Raw genomic sequence first — 22,168 nt, 5'->3', positions numbered from 1 at the left:
TGATGAAGAGGGCCTCAGGGATATCCCGTGGCAGGGGAACACCCGCAAAAGGGGCATCATGGTGAGAGGGGTGTTTTGCAAACAACCCGTCTTGTGCCAAGCAGAACACACGCTACCGATGAAGAAAAGGACAGGACTGAAAGATGAACCGCAAGAACTCCATCTGCGTTTGCCGCCATGGAAGTAAAGTGAAGAAAAGACTGTGAGGACAACTTCAAGGCAGAGCCGTCAACTGACAGGATCCATCGAGCACCCATGGCTGGTGCCACAGTGAACTGTTGGTCTCCGCGGCAGGAAGAACGTCGTCTGTGACTCCAAGCAGCTGAGGCGTAAGAGACTCTGCAGAAGTTTGGTCACTGTATCACATCTGTGTATATCTTTCTTTCTCCCACAGGTTGAATTTTGACTTTGGGTTTTCGTCATTAAAAATTTGGAGGGATGTAGTGTCCTTGCATGGACACGTTCTAGTGTTGTAGCTCCTAGCAATACTCTATACACCCACCCACCACAGACGTCACTGTGTCAGGTGACGCTGTTAATAAAAGTGCCGAGCGCACGTGCTCGTGGCCATTCCCACTACCCCTAACTATGTGTCCTGTGTCAGTGATTCCACACAGCCTGCGGGCCTAGTGCCCAACATTACAGGAGGGTGGGGAGATTAAGGGAAGGGATGGAACAAGTATGCGCCCAGCTTTCAAAAGAAAACGTGGCCACCCCGCAGCACTGTAAACTTAATCTGATCCCAGGTAGACGCGGATAAAGAACCCACGCGGAACAACACTGTGGAGGGCAGAGGCGCCGGAAGAACAAACACCCTGTGCTCAACCTTTGCCTTGCTACCTAGTACCTTGATTTTCTCCCCCCCCCCCCCCCCCTAATTTAACGCTATTCAGTTTGTTGAAAATCAGCGGTGGCTTTTCCAACAGTTTCACTTTTTAGATCACAACAACTCACTACTGGTGGTTAGAGGTAAGCACCAATGTAAGGGCTCTTTGATTTTTTTATGAGCCCACGTCCTTCGCCTTCTGGAGTCTGGGCAGTGAAAGCTGAAACACAAACACTAAGTAAATAAACATTTATTTTCTCAATTTTAAATGTTTTTTTGTATCCCTATTAAAGTACAACAGAATTCTTTTCTGTGTTTTACAGAAAAAAGTCCCATGCTTATTGTTTTATGTTTTTGCTGGCTCGTCTCAAATTTGGGCTCGTAGAGTCAAGCCAGACTCCTGGATCGGCTCTTCCCAAGATTTTCCGGGCTCGTCCTCCACGATCACGATCTTTCTCAAGGAGGCAGACATTTGCGGGTGGTGAGTCTAGCTGTGCGTCAGTGTGGTGTGCTGTGAAGAGGTGGGCCTTCAGGTTGTTTCTGAAAAGCAGGAAGGCAGATAGATCTAATGGTGATGCGGCGTTGCTACAGCTCGTGGGGGCCCAGAAGGAGAAGGCCTGTCTTTTGGCACTGAGCGCCATCTAGTGTCAGCTAGGCTGAATATAGACAAGCGCGCTAAGATAGTACGACAGTTACACAGGTTTCGGGCTTACCCAGACACTGACAGATCCCAGACGTGCTATCGAAAGCTCCAAGAGTGAAAGTCCCGGAGTAACAAGTGCCATGGAATAAAGGGGCGGCATCTGTGGGCGCGGCGAAACCCTAAAATGTACCTAAACTCGCCAATGGGTTGATGATTCGGAGATTGTGTTGAACTTCAATTTTTATGAGGGAATGTGTCCCCGAGGTAAGGCACCCCCCAACACATCAAAAGTACAGTAAATCAAATAAGGGCCCATTCAATATTTGATTTCTATATCTGAGGAATAAGATTAAAGGATTTATTACAAAAAATACAAAAAGATGCAATACAGAGTCAGCATAACAAGTTTGCCCCGAAGGCTCTCTGCAAATAGGGAATTAGAGTAGTGCAAAATCAGAATTATTCAAATTCCCAAATGAGCAAATAAATCAACAGGGAAATCCTAGTAGCATTGGAAAGTTCTCCTGCCCCCCCCCCCCCCCCCAAAATCGGGTCTTTATCAGAAATATTCTGATAGAACAGAATAGAACATGCAGATTTCACCACGGTGTGAGCAAAAGAAATACAATATTAGCAAATCAGAGCATAGTTTTACTAAATGTCGTATTAACGTAGCACCTAAATGCTATCCCACTGCATGAATATTGATTCTGCCCACTCTATGCTAATGTCATCCAGAGATGGCAGGACAAACTAGTTACATGAACAACAGCAAACTACAATGAAAGAATAGGGCACAGTGAGCTAGTGGAAGGCTTGAAACATTACATTAATGTGACCAAGCTGGAAAGATTTCCATTGAGAACAGCAGGAACAACGTCCGTGGAAATAAACAAACCTGACTCTGCTTGACTGGACGCTGCAGAAATAATGAACAGTGAAATGTGCGTGGGGAAGACATCCATTTAGAAAAAGATGGCCACTGGACCTCAATTGAGGCCTGCTTAACGATAGCTCAGAAACACAAGTCTATACGTCGTAGAAATTTAGTTTCAAGCGCAATAGTGTCCTGTCGGTGTAATGTGTAAAATCAAGAATAAATCCGCATTCTGTGCATTGTTAACATTGCACAAATTATAAATGCATAAAGCACTAACACCTCTGTATGTGTGAAATATCTCTCTCTCTAAATCTATAACATTCAGTCACCTTGGTAAAGCAGAGGTCCTCCTTATTTGGCCAACTGAACCCTAAGTCTAGTTAAGTTGTGATTCAGTTATTTTTATTGAACTCTTAATGCGTTTAGTACACGAGAATGAAGGAACCATACAACTACATAAGTTTCTAGAGGATGTGAAATCATGGAAAACCACATGGTAAGGTTTATTTCTAATATTAATATGGCCTTCCGTAAACCAATGGGCATTGAGTTAAATGTAAATGTCAAGGTACTTATAGAGCGCACTGTCACCAGACGGCCACCTTGCGGTGTCGCCTTTTGCGGTTTCCTGGCGCTGATACTCATACCGCTGTGGAACCCCTCCTGGCTTTCCCTGTGAAGTGTCCACTTCTGGGCACCCCCAGGGTGAAGCCAGGCATCCTTAGCGCTGTTGGGGCCGGTGTGGAGGCTAAGCAAGCTATCGCCCAGAGTTGCTGCGTGGGGCCCATGATTAGAAAAGGCACCAAGGCAAGAATAGACAGGTTCGAGGAAATTGAGCCCGAGGCGGGAATCGAACCCTGGTCCCTGGCCAGAACTCTGCTTCAGGGTCTGCCGCTCTAACCATTGAGCCACACTCCTCCACAGTTAGGTGGACATGTAGAGCTCCAGATATCTAGAATGGAGAAGGTAGACAAATAAGAACCTTTCTGAACCATGGAACCCAAACCCTGCAGGATTCTCCTTGGTGCAAAAAAACTATTTCATGTGTAAAAATTACATTTAAAATTATGCTAATGTATGCTAACCAATGCCACAGATTTGAGCTAAAAAGCATACAGGTTAATATCTCATACTTTTCCATGCAAATGTGCAGTGATGGTCTAGAAGTAATGTGTTTTATATACTGGTGTAGCTGTTTGTCCTCGCAAACGTAGGTACGCACTATTGCCTTATCCAATTTTGGATGAGGAGAGGCTAGAATGTGGTAATTGTATCTGAATGATGAAGAAAGGGTACAATGTGGGCATTTAATAGGATTAAACTGATCTAAAAGGTTTCATAAAAGGATTGGGATGTTAGTACATTGATCTTGGTAACTTCATAGAGATCACTGCAAACTACAACGGTGCGTTAATCCCCAGATGGGGCAAAAGCAAAAAATACACCTAGGAGTTTAGATGAAGTAGGAAAATGAACTGATACAAAACACAATGTTCTATGTGAGTAATAATTTAATTGTCTACATCTTCTGGAACTACTGACAGTTTATGTTCCAATGCACCTCTTACAAGGTCCAGCTCATGAAATCCATCAATAAATATCTTGAAATCCGTTGCAATTCCTTTACGCCTATGTTTGAAGTAAATTCCAAAATCTGTAGGATTTACAAGAATCGCAGTTACAGTAATGGAAATCTGCAACTATCCTAGATTTCCAGGAGTGCTCATGTGATTCTTCCCATATGTTGACATTAAATATGGAGGTGTTTCCTTACTTTTTCGACTCTGGAAAAAAATTCACTGCTTTCTGTCTATCACAGGAGTAAATTTGTGTATGTGTCCAGGATGGGAATATACTTATATGCACTTTGGTTAGATTTCCCACAAATGTGTGAATCTATGGGTGTGTACTAAATTTCGCTGGGCCACTGGCCTGAAAGTGCCATAGTACTGCCGTAGCCCTACAATTTCACTGTAGTGGTGGATTTTCCATAATTTCAATTGTAAAGTGCTGATTCTGGATGTGAAATATGTATTCATGGCTTGTTTTTTACATGCAATTTAGGTGAACACAAAGACTTTTTTAATTGGGTCCCCTCAAAGTCAGTGGCGTAAACTATGCTCTGTGCATTATAAGCAAACTTCTCTTTCAAATCTGTCAGGTCCTTTGTGGGGTTTTTTGCACTCCCATTAAAAGAAAAAAACAGTTTAATCTCTGACACAGGACTATTACGAAGTTTGACAGGATGGCATCCTTTACCAGTACCGCAGAGAGGGGGAGAGAAAACATAGTAATGGAGCAATAGCATTTTATATCTAATCCAGGCCACTAGGACAATTGAACTTGCTTATTTTGTTCCTGCTCCTACATACTTTAGATGTTTTTGTGTTTGGTCACCAGTATTCAACCATGTCTCTGAAAGATATTTATGTAGTCCAACTTGGGGCTGTTCCTTAACTAAGCTGCCCCTTCCCTGTGGCAGGCTGGAGAAGCAAAGACGGTGTTCTTCTTCTAAGAAGGTTCCTGAAACCTCCTTAAAATTATTCCTAATCCAACGATGGCAGAGGAGTGAAATCCGCAGGTATCACACCCTGAGGCCCCCTCTGTGGGATGTAATCAATGAAGAAAGCCCAAAGGAGAGCACCCCCTGTGCTGGAGCACCTGGTGACTTGGAGGCCTGACCCTACTGAGGCCACGCTGCACTGTGGAGTTGAGTGGGGGATCTGAGGTGTCCCCTTGACTGTCCGCGGTGAGGTGGACCCCGCCTTGCCTTCAACGGCTTCTGAGAGAAGATTGAGGGAGTGCTGAAGGCCAAGATCTGGCGCTGGTAAGGCTGTGAGGGGCTAACATTGTGGAGGGGCCACATGGCTGAATTGCCTGGCTGAGAGATCCGTTCACCGGAAGTGCTGAGAAACAGCGTGGGGACCGGCTCCGGCATCCTGCAGCTGCTGCACCTGCCTTACTGCGGTGGACCTCTGGCACCCTCTGGCTAACGAGGACACCATTTAGAGCCTGGTGAGTGGGGGAGCCGGAACCCCTTATTTATTCCCCCCACCTGCTTCCTTTACCTGGGGAGAGAGAATGGAGGTGGGTTAGACCCCACCTAGTGGGGCCAATGTTGTGAATGGGGCACGGGCCGATAGGGGTGAGGTGCCTATTGACTCAGACACAACCTCCAACATCCCCTCCACTTTTCTTGTACATTTATGCCTGCAGCCCCCTCGGTGTGGCACTGTGACCTTGTGAACTGTTGAAAGTGAGACATGAGAAATTTCAGGTCATTCAAGTGACTCCTTTTTGGATTTCACAGGATTGGCTTCCAGCAGTGTTGGAGTTGGCTTACAGAATTCCTTTTTTAAGTCTCGCCGGAGCCAGCGCATGCGCTGCACTGGTGAGACTTTAAGTAAGTGGGCTTCAGAAAATGCTAAAACACGCGTTTGCTTGTGGCATAGAGCTTGCGGTTACACGCGCGGGCGCGTGCTTACGAGCAGAGGCGCCATCTGGCTTTCCTCTCTCGTCAGCGAGTGCACCACTTGCGGGCTCACCTCCTGCTCCCCCTCTCACAAGCTCTTTGCAAGCTCGGCATGCTTTTACTATAGCAGCCGTGCATTTTTTTTTCTCCTCGGAAAAGCAGCTAATGTTGGCCACACGCCTTTTTTTCAACAACAACCCCTCCTTCTCCGTACAATGGCCGTCAGACCTGGAAGCAGGCATCTCCATGGAAACGCTACAACACAGGAATGGGAGCACCGCATTCCAAATATGCTGGGCGATTATCACTTTCTACCATAACGCAAACGTTTCGTGACTGTGAGCAGAGGTTTGAGGCACTTTTTTAAGTGTTTCACCCGCACACGTGTATCTCGGAACTTTCTACTTTGGGTTGTGTTACTTAGGTGTTTGTATGTTGGCAGAAGGCATACTTCTGCGGTTTTTAGAATGAATGGGTTTTGTCAGAACGGGTCAGCTCAGGGCATCCTGGGGCAATGATTGTTCCAGACGGATGGCTCAACATCTGCTTCTAATGCGAAATGGTCATTTTGTTATAAATTTGTGAATGGTTTTCATAACCAGACGGTTTTCTGGCGGCCTTCTGTTGTTCCCTTTCACTTCCCACTAATACTATGCTTGCCTTCGAAAGCTTTCCCTCTGTGCCAAACTCGGCGTTCTAACGAGATAGTATGTGAAAGGGAAACATTCAGGCGTGTATTTAGACCTCATTATACGGCTGACTGTGGAGGACTTAGTTTAGTGCTAATTCCAGAAACGTTCGACAAATCTCAAAATTACAGAAAAGCAACCCTGCCTAGCTTTACTCTTATGATATTTTCTTATGACTTCTCTTTGAGTTCTTTTTTTGCATTCTCTCTTACCGAAAGAGGCAGAAGTTTAAATTAACTGATTTCCATTACAATGAAAACATACTTTATAGTTGTTTCCACTTGTGTTTATTGGGTTTTTGGAGCGCTACAGATATAATATGTTGCATGCATCAAATAATAAAAATCGGCACCATATATCAGGCATCAAATAATAACATGCATTGGCATAGCCAATAGGTCTCGCCTTTGGGACTTTATAAGTGTTTAGCCATGCAGCAGTTGATATTGTTGCAACAAGGATATTGTGCTGCATAACTAAATACTTATAAGGTCCCAAAAGCGAGACCTATTGGCTATGCCAATGCTTGTTTCTTTTTCCTTTTCCTGTCAACACTGCACACAACCTTAGCCAGAAAACAAAAGTCTACCTAATACTATAATCTAAATACTAGTACACTGCTACCACCACTTTTGCAATTATACAGAACATGGACATTAGTCCCATGTCCTGTTAGCGGGTATACACGGTTCACCACCCCAGGTCACAGAACAGGTTCTGGACCTCGGGATCATATTAGACAGGCCTAGGCCTCAGTGCGCTTGCCATACATAATAATGTGTTAGCTGCGAGAAGGTAAAGTCAGGGACCAGTTTCACATGCATTTGAGTCACTCAGGGTAGCAGTGTATGCCCATTTGCCATGCAGGGCACATTCCCATCCTAATACTTGGCTTTTCTCCTAACTTGTCTTCTCTGAATTACTGCTGGTGCCTACTCTCGGCTAGCACCAGAATACTACTGCGAGGTCAGTGTTTATGCTTTACTAATATAGTTCATTCATTCACTCTGCAAAGTCAGGGAGAGTGTGGTTGGGAGTCAGGCTGATGTACGGCAAACAATTGAGGTTATATGTAGTGAAAACCACACGCTACTTTAAGCTCAGGTGTGACCAATTACTGGTAAATCTTTACTCTTTTTTTTCTAAACAGGTAAAACCTCGCTCATGCACAGGCTAAATTAAATTTATCCCCCAGGAATAAGCCTGTAAATTACTACTTTGAGATGAGTTAGCCAAATTCATGATCATACCAACCATTCAAGCATTTCCAGTTTTCTTTTTTTAAATAGTTCGAAAGTTTGAGAACAGATTTTTTTAAAATCAAAATAGTTTTTTTATATTTGTATATCTATAATAACAAGACCGTTTAAGTACCTAGTTTTTTCATAAAGCCTTCCCAAAGTAAAATCTGTAGATGCAGTGGATTCCGAAAGAACATTTGAGTAATTTTTCAAGAATAAGCGGCTGTCATTCCTGATGTGGAAGGCTAGGTGCATCACATTTTAAATCTTGGTACCACATCATGGTCTGCTTAAAGGTCATCATTAAGCACATTTACCCAATGTTATGCCTCTATAACAACACGTTTGGACAGCTCTTCTGTTGATCAAATTTATACACTACAGTTAAATCTGTCCAAAACTGTGCCCTTCTGGCGAAGAAATCATTGCTTCCCTTTAGCAAAGTGTCTTTAGTGTAGGTGCCATTCAAAGTAAATTGCAACCCACTGACACTCCACTAAGAATCAAATAATATGCTCCTGTTCAGCTCCAGAACTGTACAAACCAGCACTTGCAAAGCTAATAGGTCTTGCCTATGCAAGAGATATTGTCTTTGCCAATGTGTTTTAGCCATGTTGTACACCATTATGGCTGCTATTCAGCATGACTAAAAGTTAGTGGCATAGAGTAGAGAGGAGTGTTATAGAGAGCAGTGGGGTGTCGTGGAGGGGCATAGAGTGTCATTGAGTGGCGTAGAGTGTTGTGGAGTGGGGTAAAGTGGAGTAGAGCAGAGGGGAGTGTCAGGGCGGGAGTAGAGGGGTGCAGTGTGTAATGGAGTGGTGTAGAGGGAGTTGTGTAAAGTGCATTAGAGTGTTGTAGAGTGGCATAAAGTGCAGTGGAGTGGAGTGGAGTGGAGTTGAGTGGAGTGCTGTCGAGCAGAGTGTTGTGAAGTGGCATAGAGTGGAGTAGTGTGTCGTAGAGTGAAGTGGCATAGAGGGAATTGCGTAAAGGGTCGTGGAGTGCCATAGAGTAGAAGGGCACAGAGTGGCTGAAAATGGAATAAAGTATTTATTGTAGAGTAGAATGTCGTAGAGTGGAGAGGCATAGAGTTGAGGTCTATTTAGTGGAATGACGTGTCTTACTGTGGCATGGAGTGGCGTGTTATAGGGTGGCGTGTTGTTGAGTGTCTTAGAGTGGAGGGGCATGAGTGGAGTGGCATGTCGTGGAGTGGAGTAACGTGAAGTGTCGTAGATGTTTGTAGAATGGAGTTGTGTGCCGTAGAGTGTATTAGAATAGCATAGAGTGAAGGGGCCTAGAGTATTGCATAGTGTTGTAGAGTGGACTGGCGTAGTGTGGAGTATGCATGGTGCGGTAGTGCACTGCCATTACAGACAACACATTTTCAATTGAAATGACCATTATATTTGCACAGACATAGAGCACACAAATAATAATGTATGGAAATATACTCGTTACCTAGTGCATAGATTTTTTTGATTGTTTATTTCCATCACACTTCAACAAAAAACAAAATGTAAAAAAATGAAATATCTTCACAGTTCATTTACAGGCATTTAACTTTTGTTGTGTACTAGAAAATAAACCTTTCCTTTCACAGCAAGATTGTCACATACTTCCTCTCACTTTGAAGTCAGAAAAAGACTAGTAAACACCAAGCTTCCTCAAAGACAGAGCCGGACGTTTGACCTCTGTCTTTGAATGCACAGCAATGTAACAAGATAAGAACAATATTTAAAGGCCTGTTTACAGAAAGTGAGTACTCACGGAAGAATACAGTAAATAGGCTATGCTCCAGGGGAGGGATGAACTCAAGCTGGACAGCCTAAATCAAATAAAGCAGGCACATAGAAAGCAAACAGAAAGTAAGCAACTGTGAGTTGCAAAACACAAAGCCAGTGGTAAGCAATGAGGGGAATGCATTCCCAGGGAAGCTTTCAGAATGTCCCCAAGAAGTTGTGCTTCAAACTGAAAAATAGCTTCTGATGGCTGAGATTTCATAGTCTATTGGTCAACAGCTTGTCTATTGTCTTTTAATACCAAGGGCCCAATTTCGATGTCAGTCAGAAAGCCTCCAACTTGCGGTCGGAGGCTTTCCGACCGACATCTTCGGTTTCACTTCAGACCGCCTAAAAACAATGTAGGCGGTCGAAAGTGAAACCGGCCGTCCATGCTGACTGGATTCCGATGGGCTCAAGGAGCCCGTCAGCCAGTTGGAACCAGAACATAATCCCTATAGGACGGTGTTTCTGCCATCGGGATTACGAAGTTGGTTTCTGACAGGCTTTCCATGCTGAGCTTCCCGACATGGCAAGCCTGTCGGAAAGCGACTTTGGGGGCCCTCCTAGCAGGGCCCACTTCTCCCTGCTGCCTCCTGGGCCTGTAAATCCCTGTAAAGCCATGTGGCAGGCACTGTGCAGGGATTTTCACAAACTCCCATTTCTCAATGGGCGCTTGGCAACGGCCTGTTTATGGACGTAGCACAAGCTCCCATAGAGAAATGGGAGTATGCGACTGCACCATGTCCGGTCGCATCATAATTATGCGGTCGGGACTGCTGACAGGATGTTGGTCGGTCCTGAATCCACGATGATGTTGGTCGGACGCAACTCCGACCGACATCCTAATCGGGCCCCAAGTGTCCACAGGAAAAAAATATGTAATATTAAATGAAAAAATTCTACGAAACTTGCCAGAATGCCGGGCAATGTTACTTTGATATATTTAAAGATTTGCAAGTTGGAGAACCAATGTTGCAGATAAGTAACGTTTTCTTCAGTATTGGAGAAATGTAATAAATAATTGTAATAGAAATTCATAACTGTACCCTTATTCTCTAGCACTATGACAGTCTTTTCCTACATTATTTTTGTATTACAACTATCAGTAAATGTACAATAATCTTGATGTTCTTTTATGTAGTCTTTTGCTAACAGTGTTTAAAGATGGTTTAGGGTAAGCTTGTCATATACTACTCCCCTGCTAAAATATAGCATAGCAGCTTGACGAGGGCTATGCTGGCTGTTATAGGCCTTTTATTGGCTTTTATAATGAGGGTCTTTAGTCACTGATAGTCATTTGGCTGAAGAGAAATACATCTGTAAGTACATTCCACCATTTGAAGGTAGAATGTTTTAAATTCAACAGGGAGATTCAATAAGGCTAACATTAGAAGGTTGGAGCAGAAGGTCCATACCAGCCGTTATTGACTATGAGCCATTCTAGTGTCTTCAGTGGAGCTTCTGGTAATGCAATGTTTTAAACAAACACATTTGATTTTGGCCTTTTAACTACAGATGGTTAAGAGCTTTTGTTAAGTGTCTCTAATCCTACTTCACCCAGTAATGCATTTTTGTACCTACACCAGTTCTCTTACCAATTTATGTCAGTAACCACCAACCTCACTTATATTTTTCTAACTTATTTTCCAGTGGGCTGATTGTTCCAGAGGTACGTGGAAATGAAACAGTCCCTGAAGTGATCACAACATCTGGCTATGCATTGCTGCATTTCTTTAGCGACGCTGCCTACAACTTAACTGGATTCAACATATTTTACTCGTAAGTGGTCAAGTTGCACAAGGCATTTGTGATACCTGTTTTTCCAGAAAGAAATGCTAACTGTATCTCACTATGTCTTACAAATGTCTCATGCATAAAACTGCAAGTTGCTATCGCAAAAATAAGTTAGGGAATTATTGAATTAATCTCTCATTATATCTGTTACTGAAAAATGAACTTTCACCATCAGTGGACCTTAAAGAAAGCAACTAGGCACGTTAGATACACCTATTCACTCCACATCTGTAGGTATCCAAGAAGATTTTGTTTAGTACAAAATATTCTAGTAACTTTTTAGTACTTTTAGAGTTTAAAATTTGACCTGTCCTGCTGGGACACTAGAAGGTTAGTATGGTGACATTCAAGCATTGTGTTATATTTTGGTTTCCCTGTCCTGTCAACAAGAGACTGATCCAGCGCGGGGAAAAAGGGAGGTGAAATTTTCGGGTCCTCCCTGCGTCGCAGACCCGTCGTCACGCTAACTCATTCACACACGCATTCATTGGTGGGGCCCATAATACCAACACTCATACATTTCTCTAACAGGTCTGCACACTGGAGGAATGATGCGCTGGACATGTGGGTGGGGTACCTTATAACCTATAGGGAAGGAAAAGTTATATTACAGAATATACATATTTGCATCACCACCCATAGGATCCTAACCTTAACATCAAGGCCCTCCGCCACTTGGTCGACGGACCAATTAGTTGGACTGGTTGATGGTGATTTAGAACCAGCTAAAACACATTTTAAGCTTCAGAATCCTCTAATCTCCTATTGGAAAAATCCCAAACTCATAATTTCTGTTAATCAAATTATTGTTTATCTAAATCTTGTCTGTAATTATATAATTAGCATTTCGGTCAATCAAAGTTGAAATTTAGTCAAACAACACAATCGCATGACATTTTATATTTGCCTATTCTTGCTATCGGGGCTTTTCTAATTCAATTGGCTCTGCATAAACCACATTTTTCTGCTCAATTGTCCCAATAAAGCAGGCCAAGACTCAAAGTCCGGAAAGTTCTTTTCTCAGCACGTCACAGTCCCAAAGATGTCCAAAGGACCAGGAATCGTGCAAGCATCTAGCTCATCTGTCATCGCCTGTGGGGTCGGTAGGGGTGTGCGGTAACTCCTCCCTATTCTACTACCCTTATTATAATAAAATTCGGGATAACCTGAAACATTTTTTTGACTATTCTATAATCCGATTGGTCCATTTGAAGGAAATTTTAACATCGTCCCACTTTCCCAGACTTTTGGTTCCCAAAGGAGTGTTAGGTCACTTCCTCGGTTCATGACATGTCCATGCAACATTGTAATTCTCCTGGTTGTGAAAATTAATTGTTCTTGCATTGATTTTTACTAATTAAAGTTTGGCAGTCCTTCATGTTCCGATCCTTGACCAGGAACACTATGCTCTGACTTGAGGTTGCCTGGAGGTCTACGGAGCCATCCGAGTCTGTGCAGTAGACATCGCGCTCACGAGACGGTGGCCACTTCTGAACTCCATTTTGGATGTCATGGTTTGGTAGGCCCAAATGCCAACTTAAGCAAAACCAACACAAAAGAGTAATTAATGCATAGAAATGAAGATTCTAATGTTAAACCCTCACTAATCCCTTTATGTATTAGTATTTTCCTAGCTTATAGCGACATTTAAAGCAATAATAACTCACCATTCGGTCCAAACGGGAACACAAACGTCACCAAAGCAACATAAATCATGCAATATTCTATCACCACACGTTCTACTATTAATAGGCGTACCACAGTTAGTTATTAGAGTTATTCTGCCATGCAAATAGCAATAAGTCCAGCGTGTAATTTGTGTTTACGAAAAAATGCAAAATGTTGATTAGTATAACACATCATTCAATTAATTCAAATTATAATATAAATCCATTAAGTAATTAGTATTTTCATGCAAAATAGAAGAGGTATACAAAATGTTGCTTTACCTGCTCCATCAGGACATCCAATCTAATTTGAAGCAATGTTTTACGTTTTAGGACGTACAGTGTCTCCATGTTGTTGTGAAAACTCTGTTTGTGTCTCGTTGTCTATATTGCCTATGTACGTTCACTTTTTGCATTTGTGCTTAGTTATTTCCATGTAGGCCAGACTAAATGTATTTTACTTCGTCAGCTTACGCTTTTTTGTTTTCATTGTTCGACTAGCTTTAATTTGAAATATACAATTTTCTTTTTTCAAAAAACTTTGGGATCTTTCAACACTTTGTTGAGTAGAAAATACATTACTTTTGTCATTAGATATTCTATTTGAATTGATTGCATTTTAAATAGCGCTATACATAATGTGGATGGTGTTGACTAGCTTCACAAAGTAATTGTATACAACTAGTAATACACTTTCTGGGGGTTTATTATGAACATCACTGGAACAAGAGTTGCATTCTGGAATCTTGTGGTTGTTGTCCTTGAGGACTCCACAGAAACAACCCAGAGGGAAGACTTTTTATTGATTTTGTTTTGTCTCTAATATTTATGATCTGTAACCTTTACAGGTAGTTCATCTACAGCGTTCTACTTTCTGTTGAGGTACATTTCTAGTGACCACAGATGTGATGTATCACTATTTTTATATTTGTATTCAAACTTGAATGCAGTCATCCATTTGTATCGATACAGTAGTTATTAAAAACAATATCCAGCATAAAACACACAATACTAATCAGTTTTTCTGAACAAATAATTATATTTTATCAGTTTCGTATTTCCTTTTGAGTCACAACATGTATTTATAGATGGAATAATAAATCATCAGACTGGGGTTGAAAGGGAACTTATAGATGGAAAGGCCAGTCACTGCAAGAGCAATTCCAATAAAAGTACTGTGACTAAGTTTGTCATCTAAGCCAATGTAGTCTAGCAAACTTTCCTCAATACCAAATCCTAGCATCATGAGCTGCAATTTATTTTCTTTGTTCTTAAATTTGGCATATCTATCAACCAGTGTTTTGCCCGAAGCTTGTGTTTTCTCTTTCAATTTTTAGAGTACTTTTTAGGAATAATTAAAGCTTGAATTATCCAAGACCTTTTAAGCTTGTTAAAGGCTTCAGGTTCTGAAACGTTATTAAATATTAATATTTGGGTATTTAGTCTCGCATCACTAATGGATGAAACCTACCTTCCTTTTGTTCTTCAGAGTTACAGCAGTTATTTTTGTCCATGAATTTGAGCTTTGCTGTGATTTTTGGAGGATTGCTTCATACTCTTAATTTGTTAGCAATGATTTCTTTTTTTGGCTCTCGGAACAGGGACAGGGGCCTTTCAAGCTTTGATTAAATGTTTGCAAGTAACGTAGCACTGAGTGACAATTATGAAGCAAGTATCCTCTCACAGCTGACAACCATGACAACTTCATGTACTCTGTAGGATCTTCCCCAATCAAACATTCAATCTGATGGAAAACTGAAAATGTGCCAAATGAGCTCTTGATGTTCCATCCTTTTTTTGCAGAGTTTTATATAGCGCGAACTTGACCCAAATCTAATCCGGTATCAGAGCGCTTTACATAGCACCAGTTACGTTACATGAGGACACACATTCATTTTTTTTTTGTTAGGCAGGGGGAGATTAAGTGATTTGCCCAGAATCACAGGATGTTCAGCATCATTACCGAGACTCGAACCCAGTTCCCCGGGTCCGAGGTTGAGCGCCCTAGCCGTTAGGCCAACTCCTCTCCTCCATCCTTGGAGCAAAGGAGAGTGCAGAGGATATAATAGAAAACTCTATGGATCACGCTTCTATTTCTGTGTTTCTTACATATTTTCTACACTAAATATAAGTGTTATCGCAAAAAAAAATCCAAAATAATTAGATTGGATAATATTTGTAAGAAGGAAATCGAAGTAAAGCCCAAGGCTCTGTCCTCGCCTAGACCCCATGTGCTTGCAAAGCCACTCTGCATGTCTGGTCAAATCTCAGGGCTTCTTGAGCCCAGAGACCTGGTGCCCAAGACGCCAATCCCTTAAACCCTGTCTCTAAAGGACAAATTAAAGTGTTCTCTTGAAAGAATTACATTCAAATACCCCGAATCACGAGAACACCTTCATTCAGTACCTAATCTTCTTTGTACACTGAAGGAGCATATGGCATTGAAGGTGAATGTGTTGTCTAAAGAATAGTCAACGCGGTGAGTCCATTGATCCGAGAAGACACAACAAAAAAAGTTTTCATTTTTGTTATCTTCCAATTGCAAATAGAATTTTTCCCACAATTCTTATGACACGAACACTCTTTATTTTCTCTGGATTATTTCAGGTGACTCCATGGTATCTATGCATATTTATCTGAAAACTTTGATGAAGACTTCTGCCACAGTCCTGATTTTCTTATACAAGTTTTGTTCATGAAGATATTTTTCTGATGCCCTACTGTTCCGAATTCGTATTGTTCATTTAAATACAATGGAAATATGAATATGGTAATGGAAATAATGTTTGTTATTTATGGAGAAGTCCAGACATTTGACATTGTCTATGTTGGCTGCAGCAATGTCCATATCGTTATTGGTAGACTGTGAGGTGTCGATGGTGCAGTCAGGTGTATTACAGAATAAGAGCAAATATTACGCTTTTACTGAGTTTCATCTAAAGTAGTTTATTATTTCAGGGCTTGTCAAGGCTGTCTTGTTGTAAACATTTAAGTAAAGCTTTGGTTTCTGCCTATTGGCGGTAGGTGAAACTCAAGAACTAATGTTGCTTTGTTTGGGTAGCTTCTGGAGCCAACTGAAGAGATTCTAATCATTTTGTAAGAAGGAACCGACGTCCAACCCTTTTTCAAAATGTAATAAACAACAGTTACTTCTGGTTAACATTGCTCATAATGTACTGTTTTATATTAATGTTTCTGGTGCTACATATGAAGTTCCTCTAGAAAATTTGAATTTCAATATAGTTTATCCACCTAATTCCACAAACCACTCCCTGTCCCTTCATTGCATCCATAGTCAGCAGGAGATCCATAACCCATGTACGGTCTTCAGGCGGATAATCAGAACAGGAAAATAAAAATATTGATTGTTTAGAAAGGAAATTGGCGCCTTCGTTCACTCTTCTGATCAATTGAGTGACTGTAGCTAATTTTCAAAATGACGAAAGGTTTTGTAGAACATATTTACTAGAGGTTAAGCAACAGATTGGAACATTTGACTGTGATTCATTTCAGGAAACTGTATTTCAAATGGAGCTGTGTGAATGTTCTAGTTTATCACAGAGACTAGTGAAGTAATTTAAGCTTTTTAAAACATAACAGTTACTAAACAATCTATGTGAGTTATACATGGTTGGAGGTCTTATCAATTCAAGATATTTTATCAGAGACATCCAGGTCGTATAGGCATCCAAGGATAGTACCTTAAGGCAGTTTCAGGCTGTAATAAGCTCTTTATTGAGAATGCTTTATTAACATAAAATATACCGTTGACAACAATGAGGACTAATATAAGAATAGAGTTGTGAAAATAATAAATACAAAGCCGGGTTGTGATTTTGTGTAAAAAGAAAGCAAAGAAGAAAAAGAAAAGGGAGAAAAGGAAGGGTGGGAAGCCTTACAAAGAGAGACAATAATGGTAGTATGTAGTAAACCACTAGTAATAAAAATCTAACTAAGATAAGTAATAGCTCAATTTATAAAGAAATTAAAGAGGTTCAAATACATGCATTCAACAGATGTCCCTTGAGCATATGCAGACAGGAAGGAAGTCATGGGCCTTTCTTCATGATGTTTTGTCCAGACAATAGGTGTGCTCTATCAAGTCTGTGTTTATGACAAAGTAAGTTCCAACATCTTGTGAAAGTGATCTGCGAAGAATCCTTCCAATTTGAACTAATTATCTGCAGAGCAATAGCAATAAGATCTACAGATTTCCCAGCCATTCTATTAACATTCCAAGCATTAGAAGATCCTCTTAAAAAATATGAGCTTTGTCAAATGGTAAATGAACAGAACATATACCAGCAATCTTATCCCAAACCTGTAACCGAAATGGTGACCCCGTGGGCAATCAAAAAACATGTGTAAAACATTACTGTTATCCGTATTACATGACGAACACTTACTATCAGTAGATATTTTCATTTTATAAAGAGAATAAGGGGTTAGACAGAACGTGTCATAAAAGAAATATAATGATCGAGTGGTGCTAGATGAACAAGAATTGTAGTGGATTTTAGGCCAAATTTTATTCCACAACAGGATCAGAAATGATAGATGGAATTTTGCTTCCCATTGTAATTCCACATTAGTTTTATCTCTGAGAGAAGTAAAGCCTTGTATATTTGAAATGCCTCCCGTTCAATATAAAAATGATGACTAGTGAGTTCAATAAAGATGTGATGGGCAAGGCTTGTCTAATGGAGTGAATCAATAGGTCAAATTTACATTTAGAAGAGGAGGGCATCTTAAAAGTGTGCTGGGAAGTGTGGAAGGATATGTACTGATTATGTACAATAAGTGGGTCCACATACTTGACACCTTTATGAAGACAATCCTGCCCCAAAAATATTTTTTGTTAATTATTTGGATGGATTCATTATGCCTTTTAGGGGAAAAGTCTAAAATTATATATTGGAAATAGGGGTTGAAGAAGATCATGTTTAGCAAGGAGAGGAAAGAAAACGAGGTTTATGTGTAAAATATAAAGATCGCTGAATAAAAATGGGGCAACTGAGACAGTTTTGATATGCCTCCAAACTGTGGGAACAATGTCTGAGTACAGAGCAAGTGAGGTCCATATTACCTTGAGGATAAAAGCTGAGTGATTATAGTCAGTCAGGGAAATTAACCCCATTATTTGTTTTACCTTTTGGGTTTATGTAAAGAGATGCGTGCATAAAAATTTCCTTAGAGTAGTGTCAATAGATTTTTAAAATTTATGAGGAATTTTACTGGAAGAATTGATAAACAAAAGTTAATAACTGGTAACATCAACATCTTAATAGTGCTTAATCAGACCTACCAGGAAAAGAAATAGAGGCAACCATCGTGTATAAAGGGATAGGAGGCTCTGTTTTATTTCCTCAAAGTTAATATCACTGGTGTCATTTATTGAATGAAAGTATTTAATACAGGTAGAATTCGATGAGAAGCTAGAATTCATAAACATGTCTTTAAGGCAGAATTTATTTAATAGCATGACTTCTGTTTTATCAATATTCAATTTGTATCCGGGTACTCTGGAATACTCATGTAGTAAGCAAATTAAAAAAAAGATTGGAATAGTGGCTTTTGGATTTGATGTAAATAATATGTCATCTGCATATGCAGTAAACTACAAGATAGAAGATACAAGATATAGAAGAAAACTAGGAGAATAGAGAAAGAAGCTTTAGTCTTAACTTTGAAAAACAAGACTAGAACTCAACTGTAAATCCATTAGGACCTGGTTCTTTGTCATGATGTAATTTTGTCAGGCGGTATAAGTTTCATGTATGTTAATATGTTTTTTCAACGAGGGAAGTCCCACCCATTGTTGGGGATACTTGGGTATAGTGGCCAAACATTCATCTAATGTTTTTTTCCAATGGTGAGGAGTATACAATTGTTGATAATAATCTATTAAGTAGCCCTTGATAGTTATAAAGTTTTTGACCTTGTTCATCTGAAAAAATGGTTATTTTCAACCTTTCTTCTGTATTGTTAAATAATTGACCAACATCTTCCCTGCTCTGTTACGTCCACCATAATATTTAACGTTGAATTTAAGTAACGTGCCACATGCACTAAGGGTGGAGTTTCTATTGAAATCTAATTTAGCATGGGCCAAACTAGCTAATGTTGTTGGTCTGGCAAATGAAAAAAATTCCTGTCCACGGTGTATAATTAGCTTTAAGATGGAGGAAGTTTCAGCCAAGGCTATCTTCTCCTAGCCACTACGTACTTAATATTAAAACCTCCTATGATCTCTTTAAGGCGTCCCATGCCATACCAAAGGACATATCAGATGTAATATTGAGGCAAAACATTCAAATTTAATCAGCAAAGTAATTAGCTTTTGGTAATGAATTATTGACCAGCAGTTTATTAGATCTTGGGATATTAAGGACAAGATCAACATCAATAATGACAGGTGCATGGTCTGAAAAAGGAATAGCAATTTCAGCATTTGCCAAAGAGCCTAATATGTCGGGGCTAAAAATAATATATAATCTAACGTTGATCTGGACTAATGTACTCCATGCATCACCTAACCCACTCCAGAGGAGAAATAATGTTTAAATGTTTTTGTGGAGTGTCGAAAAAGGGATCCACAATATGATTTCAATTGCCTCCCATTACCAGATTGGTGTTAGAGCAAAACATTAACTTCAATGAGCCATTATTTCAAAAATTCAGATCAACCTGAGTGGGACCATGGACATTTAACTTGGCGTAGGCGCAACTGGTGGAATTTCATAAAAACTCTACAGGACTCCACAGAATTCCACCAACGGGTGGAAAATACATATCATCCCTGCTCACACTCTGTTTTTAGCACCAGTAACATGTTCTGTGCTGAAAAAGTATAAAATCTACTCCGGAAGTACCCTCTGACCATGACTGTTTATAAACCGTACCAGGAATCCCTTCTACCGACCGAAAATCACAGGGATGCAAAATCAGGCTTGTTACCTCTAGGTCCGAAGCCTTGAATTGTTCCCATTGCTTTGCAGGAATGTGAGAGAAAAAAATCCACCACTTGGCAATTGGCGGAATTTGGCAGGAACTCCGAGACAATGAGATAAGCATAGCAATAAATCCGTGTCTTCCCCACTTACATAAAATGTCCCCTATGGTATTAAATAAAGTCTTGGAAAGACAAGGGTGTACAAGACCAAATATAGTGTTCATAGATCTCAAGGCAGGATGCATCTCAAGAAACTGCTTGCCACAGGTGGCAGTAACCTTTGCCACATCCTTCGAAAAGAAGACCCTGTGACCCAACCATAGCATTTGTTTCTCCACTGAGAGTATCAACATAAAATCAGTATATATGGTAAGAAGAAAACAATAAGGCCAATGTAGACACTCATGGGCCAAGTCAATGTCCTTTTTATATGTTAAAATGAGGAGTGTCTGACATGCCGACTTATCCAGCGTACGCGGTATAAATAATTTTAGGTCTATTTTTGAATTCACTACTCACTCACTTGTCCCTCTAACTGTACTGGGGCCCCTACAGCTAGACGGATCACAGCATTACCCTTACCACAGATGCGAATGGTCCTCTGATGGAATTTTCTCCGCCAATAGGAGGGATGGGAATTAGGATGTCCAAAAACTCAATGTTGGCCACCCAATGAGGACCCTCAGTTGGTGACTAACTCACAAGTTTGAAATGAGGTTCAAATGCACTACTTTCAGGGCCATGCTGTAAAAATAAAAGCACCACAATGGGGAGACCCAACCTCCTAAAGAAATTAAGTCTAACTAGAATGATCCACACTAGATGTTCTGCTACTGCAACACAGAATAAAAGAAGCAAAACTTGATATTCTGAAAAGATTAGCTGATTCTCCCTACAACACAGTTAAAACAAATGAGTAATTTAGCTCAGTTTCAAATAAAGAACATCATGACACAATAATGGACGTAGGCAATTTACATAGTTTAGTTATTATATAATAATGTTCCAAAACCGATACAGAAGCAATTTCTTAAGCATCTCAGTCAAGAATATTAAAGCATGTAGTACAAGACTACACGTTTATCAGAGGTTTAAATCCAAAGAGGATGGCTTAAAACAAACATTCGATAACGAAGTTGCAGATTCCTACCAACATTAAAGGCAGAAGGACAGTTGGATTCTCTTTAATTGCACCTAAATATTTAAAGTAAAGAAGTAAAAGGAATCACTTTTAAAGTTCTCTAAGGGTGAATCCATAAGCTTTGGCAAAAGGGGTCAAGAAAAATCAAGTCGTTCGGCAAAGAAGGATTACAGGTCAACTGCATAAGAGCATCAGCAAAAAGGCAGTCCAAGATAGAAATGTAAAGGATGATTATGAAATGATAGGAAACAGTTCTGTTCCTTTCAAAGGAAAGAAAAATAAAGAATCTGTGCTGCATCAAAGAGGAAACAAGTTATGCCGTCTCATTAAAATCAAAAGCGCGACGAGTTGTGTACCATAGAAAGAAAAATAGCATTGTGTTGCCCCTCTTTTAGGGTTTCTTCTTTTATAGTCCTTATGACAACTTAATGACATGGTGTCACTCCACTAGTCAGTCAGTCGCATGATTAGTTTACGTATGTAGTCACCAAATACATTTTAGTTACTCCTGCATTCCTTCCCAAGCACTTAATATGAAGGACTTGGCTTTCCAGGCCTCACAGGTTTGTCTAAAGTGAGAAATATACAATGTAACAGACTATGGTATCGGGTTAGAGTTGATTTTCCCACCAAGCCATCTCACAGTGAACTTCGAAAAAATGTCTTTGTATGTAAGATGAAACATGCACAGAACAAATAATGCAACATTTGCAGAAATGCTAATGAAATATTATGCTTACTAAGAGAAAATTTGCAGCTGAAGAAAGAACACGTTTACAGCTTAAAATGCATGCATCAGCTTTAAATGATTTAAACTTAATTGGTATCAAATATAATGCATTGAATCATCTTTTCTTATTAAAAGAAGAAGAATAAATGTTTCACCAATGTATTACTACAATGTATTAACGTTAGCTATGGCCTATTGCCACAATTTTCAAAATCCGTACATGTAAATTAGTCTTAAAAAACATTTTATCATTAGGGTCTCTACTATCACTTCTGTAAGTTTAAACGTCTAACTTCTTTTATCGCATAATTACACCACAATCTATGTATAATGCAATTGCAATGAGAAGAAATAG

At 40.2% G+C, this 22,168-nt stretch overlaps 1 protein-coding gene across 2 annotated transcripts in view; it reads left to right on the top strand.

Moving 5' to 3' along the window:
- The window catches only part of ATRNL1 (attractin like 1), a 2,333,760-nt gene that overhangs the window by 331,884 nt on the left and 1,979,708 nt on the right, over nucleotides 1–22,168 (top strand). For both annotated transcript variants that reach the window (XM_085603276.1, XM_085603277.1), the window contains exon 4: nucleotides 11,180–11,308. In XM_085603276.1, coding sequence (XP_085459402.1) covers nucleotides 11,180–11,308 — 129 coding nt within the window. The remainder of the gene's footprint in view (nucleotides 1–11,179; nucleotides 11,309–22,168) is intronic.

The sequence above is a fragment of the Triturus cristatus genome, chromosome 1_2, assembly GCF_964204655.1.
Source record: "Triturus cristatus chromosome 1_2, aTriCri1.1, whole genome shotgun sequence".
NCBI lineage: Eukaryota > Metazoa > Chordata > Amphibia > Caudata > Salamandridae > Triturus > Triturus cristatus.
This window is presented reverse-complemented; position numbering and strand designations above follow the sequence as displayed.